A 19,367-nucleotide genomic window follows, 5' to 3' on the forward strand; every position below is an offset into this window, starting at 1 on the left:
CATATATTTTGTTAAATAAGAAGTCTATTTTTTTCTATTATAGAAGAATTAAGTCAATCATTGCCCTGAAAAAGAATTTATTGTTCTTAGCAAAATTGTTTTATTGAAGAGCATTTATTTACAGAAACTAAGTTACTTGTTTTATGTAACAAAAGGTTTGATTGTTTTTGTTAGAAGTAATTTTTTATTGAGTCGTCTTTATCAAATAATTTAGTTGTTAAATTTCTCTCTCTCTCTCTACATATATATCTCTTTCTTCTTCTCTCTTTCTTTCTCTTATTTACAAAAATTAAATATTTAAATTTTTGTAAATAAGAGAAATTTAAGCATATGAAAAATATATGAAATTTTTATTTGATAGAAACTTATTAAATATTTTGTTTCTATCAAAGTGTAAAAATATATGATATAATTTTATAATAATTTATATAATTTATTTATATATTTTTTGTTTATATGTATAAATTATTGTTAAAAGTTTTCTCATTTTTTTCATTGTAATTATTAGTTTAAATATTTTTTTCATTTAATTATTAGTTTCTTGTTCGTAAAAATATGTAATTTAAAAAATGAATCCTTATATATAATCTTTTAAATGTAATATTTGGTTTGAATAATGTAATTATATTCGATTCACAAAACAAGATTCAATTTTTGTTCTGCATTACAAAATTTATTTTATTATAATTTTCCTATAAAAAATGTTAAGAGAAAGAAATGTGTAAACGCAAGTATTTTATGATAATTAAACAATTTGGTGGAATATATTTCAAAATTTTAAATTATTACAAGTAGAATTTAATTGTTACAACCAAATTTGTTTTCTAATAGAGATTATAGTTAATTGTAAATACAAAACAATAAAATATAAATAAGATACGTTTACCTATTTTATTATTATTAATTACTACTTGGTTTTTTAATTTTTATGTGTATTTTCTCTTAAAAAATTCTCGTAATCTCATTAGTATCAGTATAATTATTACATGCAGAACATTTAATAAGATATGTAGATAGCTTATTGTTTCGCATTCTTTATTTTCTAACTATCAGCTGTAATAACCGCTGTGCTTACGGTTTATTAGAGTCTTTTAGGTGGTATAGTTAGACGCGCACTGGGAAGCTTCATATACTAGAATTCTATTATTACATCGGGTCGCCGGCTTAAACTCAGTTGGTCTTGGCTCCCTGAACCGTGAGAACGGATTTGCTTTTAGCACACCTGAGAGTGAATTTCCACGGCCGATCCGCTGCTAAAAGCACAACGCAATTGTTTGATCATCTTTTCGGCCAGGACACTTTTAATTATTTCTCGCCCCTCGTCATTCGTTATCATTGTCTGACAATTGTTATTAAAGTCATTATCGCTCAGTGTAAACAAAATTAAGTGTAAAAATGCCATATTACAACGACGTACCGTACTACTATGGAGGAGGAGGAACTTATTCAAATCATAGCTCGTTAATGACAGGCACAGGACGGTAAGAATAAAGCAATTTTATCTTATTTACGAGTATAGTTAGTACAAGTATAAAACGTCGTAACATATCGAATAAATGTCATTTTGTTTGTATTTATAATATTTAGAGTATATCAGAGAGAAGAAGAAAAAAGAAAGAAAGAGAGAGAAATTCGAATATATTTATTTTTTATTCTTGTATTTTATTTCTTGCAATTTGTTTCTTTGGGCGGACGTTGATTGGTGGAAATTTTTCTTAGAGATCGCTAGTTATGTACATACATGTTTTATAGAATTTTAGAGTTTTATAGTTTTATAGAGTAATATTTTTCGAAAATTACGAAATAATTGTATAATTACAACATGCAAATTTTTCCCCTCGTTTTTCATGCTAGAGATTTTGGCAAGACGAGTTGGTGACTCATATAAGTCTTCAAATGATTTATTATTGCACGATGTAGCGATAAATTTAGGAATTATGCGAAACTGAAATCTATAATTACTTGTTATACAAAAAAATTGAATGAAACGTTTTTATTTCTATCATTAGTATCGTGAAAGTATTTTGTAATAACATTTTTTGCACATAATTATCCTAAGAAATACTATGTACCAATATTTTTTTTGCGGTTTTTAATATTTATTGTGACAAAATATAAGAGAAGCAAAACATATAAATAAATTTTTTTGTTGTAAAGTTCGAGGATTATGAATTGATGGAACTTAGTAATCTCAAACCAAGAGATACAGTTCTAAAAATTAGAATTAATTTTCGTGCTTGGCTCTATTGGTCGTTTTAAAAAATCATCTTTATTTATTTATTAAATACTGAGAGCCGATAAAAATATTTCTTAAATTTAAATAAATTTTATTTTGAAATAACCATAATTAAAATTATATATAAATGAAGAAAACATTTTTTAGAAGCATTATATGATGGTACATAGAAATAGCATCACTTTATACATTGATTGATATACGTGCTATCAAATGCAAACCATATGTATGCTTTTCATATGTGTACATACAATCAATGTGTACCCAACAAATGTTCGTGAAATATTTCCACTACGTAACGTAACATGAAACCAAAATAACTATTTGACATTGAGGTAAATATGCGGTAGTCGATTAAAGGGCTCAATATTTTATGAATATAAAATTTTATCAGATAAATGAGACTTTACTAGTCATATATAGATTCTCGAATTATAATTAAATTTGTTAATTATTGCTTTATTGTGTGATTCTTATATTCTTTCTTATAATACAACATTTTGTAAAATTGTACGATAAATTAGTGAACTCTTTACATTAGCGATAATATTTTTTTACACAATAACGTAGGCTGAAAAACTCCTAATGATCGATTTTAATATGACAACTCAAATGCCCAAAAGAAACTCGTTGAACGATTCACAAGAAAAGTATCCGCCAAAAATGGTAATTATACAGAGATAGGGAGTCACTCCCGATTTCGATAATTTCTATTAAGTCTCTCTCCCTACACTCTCATTTCTTAAAAATTCTAATTTATAATCCAAATCCAATTTTAATTTATTGGAATTTGGATTAGAATAGAATTTTTTTGCGGTCGGAGTAAAGGGGGAGTTTATTTTTATTTTGTTATAATTTGTTAACAAACAACGAGCAAAATTATGAAAATTGGAAGTGGCACCCTGTCTCTACACAATTACCCCCAAAAATAACAGTAAATTACAGCGATTACAAACAAATGTATGATGTTCGTGCAGAATACCCTTTCACACTCCGTTATCGCGTTTCTCGCCACATCTGTCAACCATTTCGGAATCTCCGCTCAATCACTTGCATCGCTTCCCCGTAAGATCACCGCCGATAACCGTAAGACACGCGAGGCGAGTGATAGATACGGCTGACATCGATGTCTCATCGCCGAAAATTCTCTCGCAAAGCGGGAGTCGTCCCAGGAATCGCTTGCAACGCAACCGCCCGACCATCAAGATTAGATCGCAGGCCATGAAGGATAATCCCGTGTTACGAGAGCACAATGAGAAGCACGAGAAGTCGGTGGGCGAGCTCCTGATGGAGAAGTTCTTCATCAAGGATAAGAAATTGAACGGCGATGGGAATCAACAGATGCGCCTGTATCATCAAGTCAACTTGAATCGTTTGGAGAATCCTCAGGAGCAAGAGGTCGTACAGAGGCGAATCACTCGCAGATTCACGAGACGCAGATCCTCCGCCGATCTGCAACTCAATCCTGAACAGTTGCAGCAAAAAGCCACGTATACTCAGGTTCAAGCGAAGGTCTTGGACAGTCTCGTGGCTGAGGAGCAGGCTCAGATCGAGAACGAGGTGCGACGAGGTACCTTGATGAGGAATGAGACAGTGAGAGGGCCGGTCCACTCTTATTACGATTCCGATACGATGACTCAGGAAGAGGAGAAACAAGCTACGGCAAGAATGAGAAAAACCACGAAGAAAAAGAAGAAGTCGACTGTCGACAAACCTCGGCTAACCGATAAGATCGATAACAGGCGATCGAGCATCAGCAGCGATGAAATGTCCATCGATTCGGAGATCGAAGAGGAGAACAACGGGCCGAAACCTCAGATGTACAAGATCGAAGCCTGTAACAGTACCGGGGATTTTTCGACGATTTGGATGAACGCAAGTTCCGAAAACGAAAAGCGTAAATCAATGGTCGAGCAATTTAGAGAGAGCGCGAAGATCCCCACTCCCAGGATATTGGAAACTGAAAGTAAGGTGGACGCTTTTTCGAAAAATGCGGATGAAGCAGAAATGCAAATCGTGTTACCTGTTCGAAAACCTTATACGATGGACTCTTCAAGGAACAGCGTATATTTGACGATGAAAAAGCCTACGGAAAAACTCGACGAGAAGCTCGAAAAAATCGAGAAACTCAATAAAGAAGTTCAACAAAATGAAAATCAATCAAGCCTGACAAATGGTTTTGTCGATGCGAAAAATAATATTCTTAAAGATAGCGCGTTGAAGAGCTTAACGAGCGAAGATTCACTGGAATCGAACGACGACGTACAAACGGCAAATGACGTTAAGGATATGATGTTGAAGAAAATATCAGATAAGCCTGAGAAAATGGAAACTTCAACGAAGAAGAACATTTATTCCGCATCGGATGATAACTCGGGCATACGAAATAAAATTTCAAAAATAAATAGTGATGTACGAAAAATTGATGTAAAGCAAAGTGCACCGTTTTCGAAAAGCGCTGAACCAAATGTTGCGAATTCTATATCAAGTGTGTCATCAGCATTTATTTCGACGAATGCGCAACAAGACGACGTACAAGTAAAACAATTGGATAAATTGTCCAAAAATATTATCACGGATATGAAAAAAGATAAAGGTCAAAAGAATGACAATTTAATCAACGGTACGAAAATTCTCGATAATCTACAGGCTGTTTCGACTACCGAGATGCCGGAATTTCTCGCCGTTAAAGATTCTTTCTCTTCAAAGACAGATAAACTCGTGCAAGAGGAAGATAAACCAAAAATCTTGGCGATGTTACGTGAGGACACAAGCGTTGTCATGATTAAAGCCGACGATAATGCTAGTGAAAACAGCGCCAATAGTGCGACGTGTCGTCTGCCAAAACCGTCTAAAATTAATACAGATAGAAATAATGTCGTAGAAGCGTCAGAGCTTTCGTTGCGAGAGACGGCACAGTATCTGGCAAATCCACCGGAAAGTGCTGAGGAGGTTGTCACGTTGCCGGAAAAGAAGGTGGACAAAGCATCGAATTTGGCAAAGACCCCCTTCTTGAAGAAAACCAGTAGCGTAGACACGAATAAATCAACTTTTCAAATCGTGACTCAAGCCAATGACACGGCCAATTTGATGACCGAAGAAACGACCTTGCTCAAGGAAATGAACGGTGAAGTGCGTAATATCGAGCGCAACGAGGAAACGAATAAATCAATAACAGACGTCAAACCGACAAAAGTCGACCAGACGAAAACGCTAAAGAATAAAGTAGAAGAACCTAATGAAAACATACGCAAGTTATCCATAAAAACGATTAATTCGTCGAAAGTCGACACAGAAATAAACGTCACTGAAAAATCAGCATCGAAAGAATCGACCCCATTGAAAACTGATGTTAAAAAAATAAGTAGTGTCGACATAAGAAAAGATTCGTCCGATGTACCCAAAAGCACCGCACCGAGACTTGATGCAAAATCCAAAGTCCTCTTTAAAATGAAAACTTTTCCGAAAACGGCTGTGAACGAAACCGATAAGATAAGCTCATCGAAAATTAGGAAAGATTCAGACACATTTGAAGTAACAAAAATTAATGATGACAAACCGATATCGGTTCCTAAGAAAGACCTCGATGTGCCGAAAATCTTGAAGAAAAGCACCTTGGTTGAGTCTTCAAAATCGACAAATGATTGCTTATCGAATACGCAACAATCTATATCAGCTGATGAAAAAACTGGGGACAAAAGTGTATCCATGAAGAAGACATTAGAACCGGCGAAACTTCTGAATAAGGAAACGGAAAAGAAGCCAGTGATGGTCGATGTGAGTTACGACAAGTCGCAGGAGAAAGGTGGACAATTATCCAAGAGCGCTTCTACCGAATCTATTGATTTTTGGAGCGAGATCAAAACGACGAGTGATCCTGAAGAGATTAAATCGAAGCGAGAAAGCGGATTTTCTTCTCGCAAGGCTACGGTCACCAAAGTTGACAACACAGATTCAACAAATCCGAAAGACATATTTAATCATTCATCGGTAAGAAAGAAGTCGTTGATAGTGCCAGTGAAGAAATTTGACGACAAGAAAGATAGAACTAATGTTAAAGGCCTAACTGAACTCGATAGTTCGATAGTCGAACCTAGAAACGTTCTTGCGAAAGAAAAAAATGAAAATAAGGAGAAAGTCGTTCTACAATTTCCAAAAGTGAAGAAGGAAGAAGCTGCAAAACTCGATAAGACAACAGAGAGTGAGAAAAACGCGCTGAAGATACCAAAGAAGAAGAAAAACCTTTCAACAGCAATTGGTACCAAGGACTCGAATTCAACTATAAAGAAGGCTATCTCGAAAGATGACGATTCCAATGCGATACAATCCGACTCTAAGGAAGTATCTACTTCAATACCCGAAGTCACAATATCTGTAATAAATATAGGCGAAGAAGAGTTTAAACCATCCGAAGAATCTAATAACCGCGAAATCGACGAGGAAGATCTCAGTACTCCAACAAACGAACCATCCTCCGATCTCTTCTCGACTGGAAAAATCTCCAAATGGAGCAATCAGGACAATCTGTCGAACGCTGACGATGACGTAGAGACTCCGATCGCTTCGGAGGAGACCAGTTTGGTTGCTAGTCCTAATCCTAGCGTCAGTTCGCGATCCGTCAAGAAGAAGCGTTCGATCAAGAAGAAGAAGCCATCGAGCAAGAAAGCTCCGTCGACGAAAAGTGAGAGAGAAACGAAGATCCGTAGCAAAGAATCGACGAATCAACAGAACACGCTTGTCCCCGAGAAACAGTTCCTAGCGAAACCTTTACCAAGAACGTCGCCCAGTTCCAGCCCGAGAAATTCACCCTCGCAACGTCCGCTCGATCTCATCAGGATGTTTTATACGACACCATCGGCTTTATTGACGGCAACGCCGAGGGATCTCTCCAAGATCAGAAGAGCGAAGATCAAGAGAAGACGACACCTTCCGAAAGTGTCATCCGTTAATAGCGACAGTACCGGAAGTACAACCAGTACCGCCACAACCGGAAGTACGAACGGAAGCGGATCGACTTGCATCGAACTGGATGAAGATTCCGAGCAGAAAAGAATGAACTCGACAAGAAGCAACGATTCCGGATTCGACGGTTCGCCCAGAATCTTGAGTATTTATTTTGCGATCATCTATGCGTTAGAATTTTGAATGTGTATATCCAGAGTTTATTAAAATATTTTTTTTATTTATCTTTAATCACAATTTTTTGACTCAAAAATATTGTTTAAACTATAACTTTAATGAGACATTCGGGAGATATCTTGAAAATAGAGATGCTAATATTAATTTGTTGATTTACGTGTAAATTATTTGTTAATAATCTGCGTATTATTTAGTAATAATTTTGCATGCGAAGTGTCTATGTGCTACAAAATTACACAAATCCAAGCTAAATTATAATTATTAAAAGTTTTAAAAATATGTCTTGGATTGCATTTTATAATTAATGTTAATTAACATTAATGTGTGTTTATATGTGTTTGTAAAATAACAATTACACTTATAAACAGAATCATTTTTACATATGTTGATTTCAAATCAACAAATAGGGGAGAATGTTTGGGAGAATTTCCGGGACCCCTCAATTTGATAGGTGCGTTTGATAGATTTTTTATCGAGAAAAAAAATGTCGTAAAATTTTAATTAAAAAAAAAATATATTTCAACATTTTTGGCATAAAATTATTTTCGTAGAGATTTTTTATCGAATTTTTTAATGTAACAAATCTAATTTTAATTTAATCAGAATGGATTTGGATTAGGTTTGAATTTTTTTCGGAATTATTACAACTTTCAAAAATCTCGGAAACATTGTGTGATTTGCAGTATTTTTTTCTGATAAAAAAATCCTATAAAAATAACTTATCAAATTGAGAGATCCTGGAAGTTAACATTTTCGCCAACACATAATACACACAAACAAGCTAAAGACGTAAGAAAATTTTTTTGAAAAACTCGGAATTTTCTATTTGCAACCAAATTTGCACACTACAGACAGAATTCATAAATTATTAGGTCAAGTCAAGAACTTTTCTTTCAATACGCCGGAATATGAAACTTATCGTTCTTTACATTACTATTTCTTCGTACGTGAATCTTCATGAATTTAACTTCGAATCTTATTTTAGCGATATCATATGCTGATGTCTCCAATGGTGAAAGCAATAGACGCGTAGATGTTTGAACACTATTAATTAATTAAATTAATTAATTATTTAAATTAATTAATTAATTAATTAATTAAAAATAACGTTATAAAATCCATAACGTTTACAATACCTGTATCTGGCACTTTATTTAAGTAGAAGAATATAATAGTCTATACATAGAATTGAATAAACTTTATTAATATATGCTACATATCGCATTGATGAAAAAAATGTTATACAGATACAAGTCTGTAAATTCTTTTTTCGTGCATTCTTTAAATTTTAATAGAAAAAAATCTTCCACTTAGATAAACTTCACAAGTTTATATAGTCACACTTACGAAAATATTTGATCAAGCCACAAGAATATATTATATAAATCTCATTTCGAAATAATATTGATACTATACTATTTATACCAAACATTTTTATATAGGCCACTCTTTTTAAATTTAGAACAATTCTAATTAAAAATATTATATTGAGTTTTTTTCTAAATATTTACTCAAGTAAATCCCTTTACACATAAATTTAAATAAATATGTATATATTTGAGAAAAAATATTAAAACGCGAATAAATGAATTGATTAAGAAATTAAACTAGAGGAGATAGTCTTTTGTTCTTATTTTTATATTTTTGTATAAAATTTTTTCCAATACTTTTACTTTACCGTTCTTTCATCACAAATTGTACAGTATCGTGCGTGCATATGTGTATGATATACGCTATTTATAACAGCAGGGATAATATAATGTCATAAATCAAGTCTGCTGCTCACGTCAGACAAGACATAAAAAAAAGAAAGAAAAAAGAAAGAAAAAAGAAAAAGAAAAGTTATATTTTGATATTAGCGGATTTAAGAGATATATTTTTTACCGCTCTGCAATAAAACGTTCCTATAGATTGTGACATGGCCTGCCATAAGAAGTGCGAAAAGCTAACTGGAAATCTATGTGGATTAAACCAAAAACTAGTTGCAGAAGCGTTGCAAGCTTTGAAAAGAGGTGAGTAATGCTCTAATAAATATCTTTCATCGTTGATTATTTTAATTGCAACCTTTTAAGAAGTATAATTAATTAGAAGTATAATAAATTCTCAACTATAGTAACACATGGTACTTTTCGGATATTCTTTGCTCTTCGCACATTTTGCTTAATATATAATGTTGAATAGTCAGAGTTATTTTTAAAAAATGTCATACAGCCAAATTGCATAGAAAGTCAGATATTTTTAATTTTTAGTATTAACGCGACAATATCAAAGACGACAATTAGTAAAAAATTATATGTGAAAAACTTCCTTGATGCACGCGAAGAAAAAATCTTGACATCCTATATATACATCTATATACAAATTTTATACACACACATATATACATATATACGACATTGTGTAGATACTTTTTTTATTTTTACATTATTAATATTTTCAGAAACGGTTAAACTGCATTAATAATACAAATCAATGATTGAAAATAAGCTTATATAGTTGCTAAATACGGTTGTTAATATAAAATATAAAATTAATATAAAATATATATTGATCGAGTTGTATTAATTGTTTTATTACTAAAAGAAAGTCCAAAATAAGAATCAAAATGTTTATATAAGTTACTATCATAATGTATTTCTTGAATATGTTTTAACAATCGCATTTAGTTCCATTTAAGCCTAATTTTGGTAATTATGCAGAGATAAAGAGCCATTCCCGATTTCGATAATTTTGAAATATGTTATCAAAGTCATCATCTTGAGTAATGTTGTGAAGGTTTCAGCATTTATTGTTTATTAAAAAGTTATTAACAAAATAAGTTTAATAATAAAAGCTCATCCTCTCAACTTACTTTCAGCGAACAATGTAATATAAAAACATACAATTTATATACAATGTTATAGAATTATATACTATTCATTATACTTTCTTTGTTATTAATTATTACTTTCTTTGTTATTAATTTTTGAATAAATAACGATCGCCGACTGAAACCTCCACAACATCACTCAAAAGATGATGACTTTGGTAACATATTAAAAAATTATCGAAATCGCGAAATGGCTCCTTATCTTTGCCTAATTAATTTTTAATGATTAATTAATATTTTCATGTTCGTTGTATTTAGGAGTTGGAATCACAAGTCTCTTGTCTATCAAGCTGAGTGCATGACTGAGTCTGAGGAAAAATTAATCCTAATACATATAATTACAGATGCATGTTGTTCAAGTTTATTTTACTTATTTAAGAACAAATTAAAAATAAAGTTCATATAATTATCATTTATTCTTAGCGCCTTCGCAGTCATCGGACAATAATCAGCGAAACTCAGACACCTCGGATCGTTTCTCAAGTGGTCGAATAACACCTCCAGCAACGAATTTACCAAGGTTCAAGAAATATGCCGTTACAGACTTTAATTTTCTCAAAGTAAGTTCATAATCGAAGAAAGAACTCTGCACTAAATACATAAGATTTTGGCTTTCGGTGGAATTGGCTGTTTTTTCCATATGTTGTAGCTTATGTTCTGCTGAACAAAAGATGTAATAGCCTTTTAAATATAAATATTGGATAGTTACTGAGTTACAGCCAGTCAAACAACTCGTAGAGCTCAAGTTTTTCGTATTTGACTGGCTGTAAGTCAGTAACTGTTTATTATTTATTATTATTAGCAGATCATAAGCTACAACATATGAGAAAACTATCTTACCAAGATTTAATTTTATATATGGTTATATAGTACGAGGTTTTTGAACCTATATAAAATCCTAGATGAAATTGAATCCCGATAAAATCAGCTGATTTTCTCACATGTTGTAAATGACTTGCTGAACAAAAAATTTAAATAGGCTCATCAAAGCTATAATAAATAATAGATGGTTACTAATTTACAGTCAGTCAAACACGAAAAATTATTAGGACTTTGCGAATTGTTTGACCGGCTGTAACTCAGTAAATCTTTTGTTCAGCAAGTCATAATTTAAGCTACAACATGAGAAAAACAGCCAATTCCACCGAAAATCAAAACCCTATGGCCCGTATTATGAACTCGCATCTATCTCTAGATGTACCTCTAAAGTTAGAGGCGCCTCTACAGTTAGAGGCGCAGATAAATGTACATCTAAAATCAATCATATATTTATCGCACATTTAGAGCTTACATCTATCTCTTAGATGTGTCTCTAAAGTTAGAGACGCAGATAAACTGACTTTAGTCATACATTCATCTGCGTCTCTCACTTTAGAGGCACGCATCTATCTCTTAGATGTGCCTCTAAAGTTAGAGGCGCAAATAAATGTACCCAAGAGCACATTTATCGAGAGTAGCATAAATGTGCTATAAATGTGGTACAAAATAGGTTTTTTAGGCGATTTCCTCTAGATGCGCCGCTAAATGTGCGCTCATAATACCGCCACATTTATCGTGACACGTTTAGAGACACATCTAGAGATAGATGTGTGCTCATAATATCGCCACAATTATCGTGGTACATTTAGAGGTACATCTAGAGATAGATGTGAGCTCATAATACGGGCCTCTCTAACTTTAGAGACACCTCTAACTTTAGAGGTACATCTAGAGATAAATGTGAGCTCATAATACGGGCCTCTCTAACTTTAAAGGCATCTCTAACTTTAGAGGTACATCTAAAGATAAATGTGAGCTCATAATACGGGCCTATGTATTTTGATCCTTTCATCGATAATTTTATCAATATGATGAAATTCATGCGATAAACTGGAACTATTTTGAACAATTCTGATCCCATTTCGCAGGTCTTGGGTAAAGGTAGCTTTGGTAAAGTCTTGTTAGCTGAATTATTGTGCGGGACGGAATGCGTATACGCGGTGAAATGTCTGAAGAAAGACGTTGTTCTCGAGGACGACGACGTCGAGTGCACATTAATCGAGAGAAAGGTCCTAACCCTGGCGACGAGACATCCGTATCTCTGCCATCTGTTCTGCACCTTCCAGACCGAGTCCCATCTCTTCTTCGTTATGGAGTACCTCAACGGGGGTGATTTGATGTTTCACATACAAAAGTCCGGTCGATTTCCCGAGACACGCGCACGTTTTTACGCTGCCGAGATATGGTCCGGACTGAATTTTCTGCACAAGAAGGGCATCGTTTACCGGGATCTCAAGTTGGACAACGTATTGCTCGACTTCGAAGGCCATATTCGAATTGCGGATTTCGGCATGTGCAAGCTCCAAATCTTTCTCGACAGAATGGCCGATACGTTCTGCGGTACACCAGATTACATGGCACCAGAGGTACATCATCATTCGCTTAAGATTTATCTATCTCTATCTTCTCCACTTAATTTATTAATTCATTAACAGTTATTTAATAGATAAAATTAAAATATACATATTAAAAGGGACTTGATAACTTTGACTTTGACATATGTTGTCAAGATATGATGTTGTGAAGATTATTGGGGGTGAGGCCTCTAATATGCATATTTAGCAAATTATTTTATAATTTATATTTACAGATTATAAAAGGACTTAAATATAATCACGCGGTGGATTGGTGGTCTTATGGTGTCTTGTTGTACGAAATGTTAACCGGTCAATCACCATTTTCTGGATGCGACGAGGACGAACTATTTTGGAGCATTTGTAATGAACGGCCGTTTATACCTCGATATCTGAGTCAAGAGGCTACCGATATACTCGTCTGTTTATTGGAGAAAGATTCTGGAAAAAGGCCGCCTGCTCACGAAATTGCTATGCACGCTTTTTTCCAGGTAAGGATCGCTTTTGCCGCAGAAATATATTTAAATGTTAAATAAATATGTAAATAAAGAAATAAATATATGTACGTATATTTCTGATTTTACAGAATTTGCCTTGGGATCGATTAGAGAGGAGACAATTGGAACCGCCATTTAAGCCGGCGCTCGATCACACCTTGGACACAAAATATTTCGATACAGCGTTCACAGCTGAACGTCCAAGACTCACACCGGTGCCCGAGCAGATTTTGACTTCGATGGATCAAGATGTTTTCCGCGGATTTTCTTATACGAATCCGAACGCGACAGACTGATATGTATATATATTAAGTGGGAACGCGTAATGTTAAAGTTAACAGATTAATGTCTGTCATTTTCTTTCTCATCAATAATTTTCTTGTTCCATGTGAAAACGAGAAAAAAAGATGCGTTATGCTCTTTTGGGTTAGCACATTCGAAGTTACTATTATAATAATGATGCAACATATATAAATGAATCACATCTTAAAGACATGTATTTGTCTTTAAACAAATCACGAGGAAGGAATAATATATATCGAAGTATAATGCAATATTTTAAAAATAAATGTACAGGATGACAAATTGGAAAATTACTGAAACTATTCAGCTGTTATTTGGGAACAAATACATTAAAATTTTAAAAATTAAAATTTGAATACAAGGAACCTATGGTGTCAATTTTATTAGCACACAATGAAAAATTATTTAGTCCATGCAAAAATTATATAAAGCAATTTGATAATCAAATTTTATATTTTCAAAAAAGTATAAAAACGATGGTGAGCAAAATTTGATTATTACGTTGCTTTTATAATCAACAGTATACATGTTAATTGTTTAGAAACAAATAAAAATTGAACAAATCAAAGAATTTCGAGTATAAGAAATCTGTCAATTTTATCGACATATAAATTATACAAAGCAATAATTTGATAATCAAATTTTGTCCATTATACTTTTTTATACCCTTTTTTAAATGTAAAATTTGTTTGTCAAGTTGCTTTATATAATTTTAATACTATATGCTAATAAAATTAATAAATTTTTTGTACTTAAAAAACAATTTATATTTTTATTTATTTGTTTCTAAATAATAGCTGAATAGTTTCGGCAACTTCCTAATTGTTAGCCTGTACATTTACTGATATACAAAAGTATATCGATAAGTTATTAGCAATAATAAGCGAAGCAATTATTGCTAATATCATAAATTGTTTCATATATTTTATCGATACATTATATAATTAAAAAATTCATTAATAATGCATATTGTAGATAGCTAGCTTAATATAAGATTGTTTTCTTATACACAAACTATAAGCGTATAAGAACATATAAATTTTTATATTGTAGGCAAAGCATAATAGAGAGATGTAACAATTATATACAATTAAATATTTATTTAGTTCAGTGAATAACTGTTTTTGTAGTCGCAATTGCTCGATCCTGATCTACTTTTTATTAAATGTATCCTCTAGTTAGTCTATTAAAAGTTAAAGATTCCATTATCATTTAAGATAATAATTATATAACTCAATTGGAAAAACATATACATTATGGAAAGCAAATTAGAAATAATTTTTAAACATGTACGTGTTCATCAGTTAGGTATATAATTCAAATATATATAACTTTAAGCAATCGAGTTCAATAGAGATATGATATAATATATATAAAATGCATATATAATATAATATAAAATACATAAGATATAATTTGAAAAGTAAAAAAAATGCATGTGTATTTAAAATAACTTTTGCGTGTAAATATATGCAAGATATATTTCATCAAAAATATGCAAAATGCATTTATTTACACACAATTTTGAATTTATCATCATATGTCAATGTAATGCATCGTACCTGTGAAATTATATAAATTATTAAATTGTTTTATATTATTTAAATTTTATTAATTACATATTATTTGTTTTTCTGCATTCTCTCATTAGGGAGGTAAGCGGAAAGTGTGTTGATCACTCTTATCCTGATATAAAATTTCGGCTATGCGTGATTATTTCACCGCTTGAATATATAATCATTATAAGTCTCGATTTATCACTACAGCTAGATTATATTAATATGTGAAATGCCTTATTATTTTATTTTAATTATAGTAATATAATTTCGTTTTTAAATGAATACTCGCTTACTTGTGTATATCTTTACTATAATCGTATTTTTAAATCTGTTTTGCATTACTTTTTATTTGTTCCTTTCTTTTCAATCAACTTCCTATATTTTTCCAATATCTGAAATTTAGTTCCCTCCCTTTTTTTTACGAATCGTCTTATAGCCCTATAAATTTTATAGTAATAGTTTTATATTAATAATTATAGCATTAGTAATAATAATAGTCTTAGAGTAATAGTTTTTTGTCTTTTCTTTCTTTATTTTTTATCGGTTTTGAGATTTGTTTTTAAAATTATGGATTATTTTTAATTTATGTTTTTGAACTTTTTTTTATTTTCGTCTTTCTCTTTTGTCATTAAATAATTGTTTTCTCATAAATGTATATATTTTTCACAGAAAACACTCTCTTTCTCCATTTTTATTCACTCTTTCATTTCTCTCGCAATTTGTTTTTCCTTTTATTTCTTTAGATCATGTATTATTCTCTCGCTCGAATTTATTTGGTTGTATGTACGATTACTATACATGCTAACTTCAGATTATCAAAAATGTAGATCACACATCTGCTCTCATCTAGCTCTTTATATAAATACTAGAAACAACACAAAAATGAATGATATTTTTATATAAAGCTTGTTTAAACACGATTAATATTTTTCGACAGACATCAGCTGATTAAAACGTTAATTTGCTAATTAAATTTTAAAATAATATTATGTTATAAAAATTAAAATAATAATGTTATAAATAATATGTTATAATACTTTAAACGAATAAAATTTTTTTGCAGAAATCAGTTGATAACTGTCAAAAATATTAATCGAGTTTAAGGAATTATAACATATTATATAAAACATATTTTTATTTTATCATTTTTATTACATACTATTATTTTAAAATTTAATTTACAAATTAACGCTTTAATCAACTGATTTCTGTCAAAAAATATTAATAAAGCGTTAATTTGCTAATTAAATTTTACAGTAATAATAGATTATAAAATATAAAATAGTAATATGTTATAAATAATATGTTATAATGCCTTAATTGCGATTACTATTTTTTGACAGAAATCAGCTGATAACTGTCAAAAATACACTGAGAGAATTTTCTCTTAAAATTTACCCTGAAAATCATAGTAATCGTGGGACAATATGGTATGGAAAGAATTTTATGAGAATTTCTCTGATTAATATTTATCACAATAAAAATAATAATATCTATTACAATAAAATATAAAACATGTTTGATTAATTTTACTAAACTGCACAGTAATATTAATCAAACATATTTTATATTTTATTGTAATAAATATTATTATTTTTATTGTGATAAATATCAAAGAAATTCTCCTAAAATTCTTTCTATACCATATTGTCCCACGATTACCATGCTTTTTCGGGTAAATTCTAAGAGAAAATTTTCTCTATGTATTAATCGAGTTTAAGAAATTATAACATATTATTTAAAACATATTATTATTTTAATTGTTATAACATATATTTATTTAAAATTTTTATTAGTAAAGTAACGGTTTAATCAGCTGATTTCTGTCAAAAATATTAATAAAGCGTTAATTTGCTAATTAAATTTTAAAATAATGTTATAAAATTTAAAATAGTAATATGTTGTAAATAATATGTTATAATGTCTTATCTTATTAATATTTTTTGACAGAAATCAGCTGGTAACTGTCAAAAATATTTAATTGAGTTTAAGGAATTATAACATATTACTTCAAATATTTTGATACCAAGCAGATATACCAGCGTACAAATTCTTTTATTTAATATATATATATATAAGTATGCGCATAGAGTTCGCAGCGACATAGTGTCGATTTTTAATATTTTATGAGCAGAGACCAAGAATTCATCGCTTTTTGCACGCTCCTATCTGCTTTGATATAAAAATAATCTGTAAACAATGTATTATCGAAATATACCAGCGATGAATTTTTGGCTGATCTTAAAATATTAAAAATCGACACTATGTCGCTGTGAACCTTATGCGGAGCATACTTATTTTATGTATATTAAATAAAAAATTGTGTACGCTGGTAACTGCTTGAAATCAAAATATTAATCAAACAATGTATACTATCGAAATATACAAGCGATGAATTTTTGGCTAAACTTTAAATATTAATAATCGACACTGGATCGCCGCGGACACTAAGCGGCGCATACTTATATTATGTACATTTCATAAAAGAATTAGTAACACTGGTATCAAAATATTCTGCGAACAATGTACTGTCGAAATATACTAGCGATGAATTTTCGGCTCTTCTAAATATATTAATAGTATTAATATGCATAATATAAAAATTAATAATTATTAATTTTTATATTATGCATATTAATACTATTAATATATTTAGAAGAGCCGAAAACTAATAAATAATTGTTTGCAGAATATTTTGATACCAAGCAGATACCAGCGTACAAATTCTTTTATTTAATATACATAATATAAGTTTGCGCCGCATATAGGGTCCGCGGCGACATAGTGTCGACTTTTAATATTCTAAAAAGAGCCAAAAATTCATCGTTCATTTTTTTTACTAGTACATTGTTTGCAGATTATTTTTATACCAAACTGATATACGAGCCTGTAAATTCTTATATTTAATATACATAATATAAGTACGCGTTATTTAGGGTTTGCCGCTACAAAGTCGATTTCCAATATTCGAAGAAAAGCCAAAAATTTATCGCTTGTATATTTCGATGGTACATTGTATAATATATAAAAATGATCTTCAAACAATGTACTATTAAAAAAAAACAAGCCATGAATTTTTGACTTTTTTTAGAATATTTAAAAATGATTCTTTGTTGCCGCGGATCCTATATGGCGCAAACTTATATTATGTATATTAAATAAAAGAATTTGCACGCTCGTGTCTGTTTAATATAAAAATTATCTGCAAACAATGTACTATTAATTATATGTTATAATATTTCTTTTAGAAAGGGATATGTACGTGCACGGTTATTTAAAAAAATATATATATTCAAAAATTTATAAAGATATTTTTTTAATTACTTTTTATTGTATAGAGATATCTTCATCTAAAATATTTGCTGTGCGTCAGTCATGTTATTACAAATATATTCTCTTTAGAGAAAGATTTTGGTGTCGTGAGAAAAATTCATACGTATAAATCGTGATAAAAAAGTAATCTAGTTTTGAATGAGTTGAATAGTTTCGTGCTAACATCGAGGAAGAATAGACAAATGGCAGAACATCGCGGAGATGCGCAGCAGCACCTAAGGCGAGAAAAAAGAAGTGATGTTCGTACTATTAACCCAGGGTGAGGTAGCAGAGAAACCTCTGAATGCTTCAGGATCTTCGTCGAGCGCCATTACACCGAGAATAAATAATTGCGTAAGAGTCAGAGTCGTGAGAGCGATCTGCTGCTTGTGATTCGCCAACAAGACTGGTGATCTTTAATCTTGTCTCGTCTGTCTCTACTTCTTCCCTTCAATTCGACTTATCTGTCTCTCGTATCCTTATGTACTGACCGTAAATACGAAAGCTGCAAATCGATTCTATTGCAATGAACTGAATCAATTTCTTCAACCACGACAAATTAGAGAATTCGATTTAGTGACGTTATTTATAATTGTCACTGATTTTCAAGGTATAATGTTGTTTAAAATATTTTTCGCCAAACCACACAATTCTAAATAATTAAAATGTTTTTTAGTCATGCTCTTTTTCAAGCAGCTAACTATTATTAAAATTACTTAGATGATTTTTGCGATGATTTAGAAACTAATCTGTATAAGAAATTAATTGCAAAATAATTGTACTGTGATTGAACAAGTTAGAATAAATGTAAAATTAATTTCTCTAAATATATATATTTTATAACATACTAGAACAACACAAGCGCGCGCCATTCCTCGATCTTCTATAAAAAAGAATGTTTTTATATTTTGTTTAAACTTGATTAAAATTTTTTGACAGATCAGCTGATAACTGTCAAAAATATTAATCGAATTAAAAGAACTATAACATATTATTTAAAACATATTACTATTTTAATTTTTATAACATCTTACTATTTTAAAATTTAATTAGCAAATT

At 30.9% G+C, this 19,367-nt stretch overlaps 1 protein-coding gene across 5 annotated transcripts; it reads left to right on the forward strand.

Moving 5' to 3' along the window:
* The first annotated feature begins 1,172 nt into the window (after positions 1–1,172).
* Positions 1,173–15,291, forward strand: LOC145938628 (uncharacterized). 5 transcript variants are annotated; one of them, XM_083042389.1, is made up of 7 exons: positions 1,173–1,481; positions 3,214–7,343; positions 9,286–9,387; positions 10,668–10,804; positions 12,152–12,649; positions 12,874–13,128; positions 13,224–15,291. In XM_083042389.1, exons 1-7 carry the CDS (start codon positions 1,396–1,398, stop codon positions 13,428–13,430), a joined length of 5,415 nt encoding a protein of 1,804 aa, XP_082898515.1. In that variant the 5' UTR covers positions 1,173–1,395; the 3' UTR covers positions 13,431–15,291. The 5 variants fall into 5 exon arrangements, with proteins under 5 accessions (XP_082898515.1, XP_082898517.1, XP_082898519.1 ...); XM_083042391.1 differs by having other exon boundaries at positions 3,214–7,325; XM_083042394.1 differs by lacking the exon at positions 1,173–1,481 and adding an exon at positions 2,665–2,902.
* The last annotated feature ends 4,076 nt before the right edge of the window (positions 15,292–19,367 follow it).

This window comes from Prenolepis imparis, unplaced genomic scaffold (genome assembly GCF_030444845.1).
Source record: "Prenolepis imparis isolate NDT839.2.m4 unplaced genomic scaffold, iyPreImpa1.0 SCAF_7, whole genome shotgun sequence".
In the NCBI taxonomy this organism is placed as follows: Eukaryota; Metazoa; Arthropoda; class Insecta; order Hymenoptera; family Formicidae; genus Prenolepis; species Prenolepis imparis.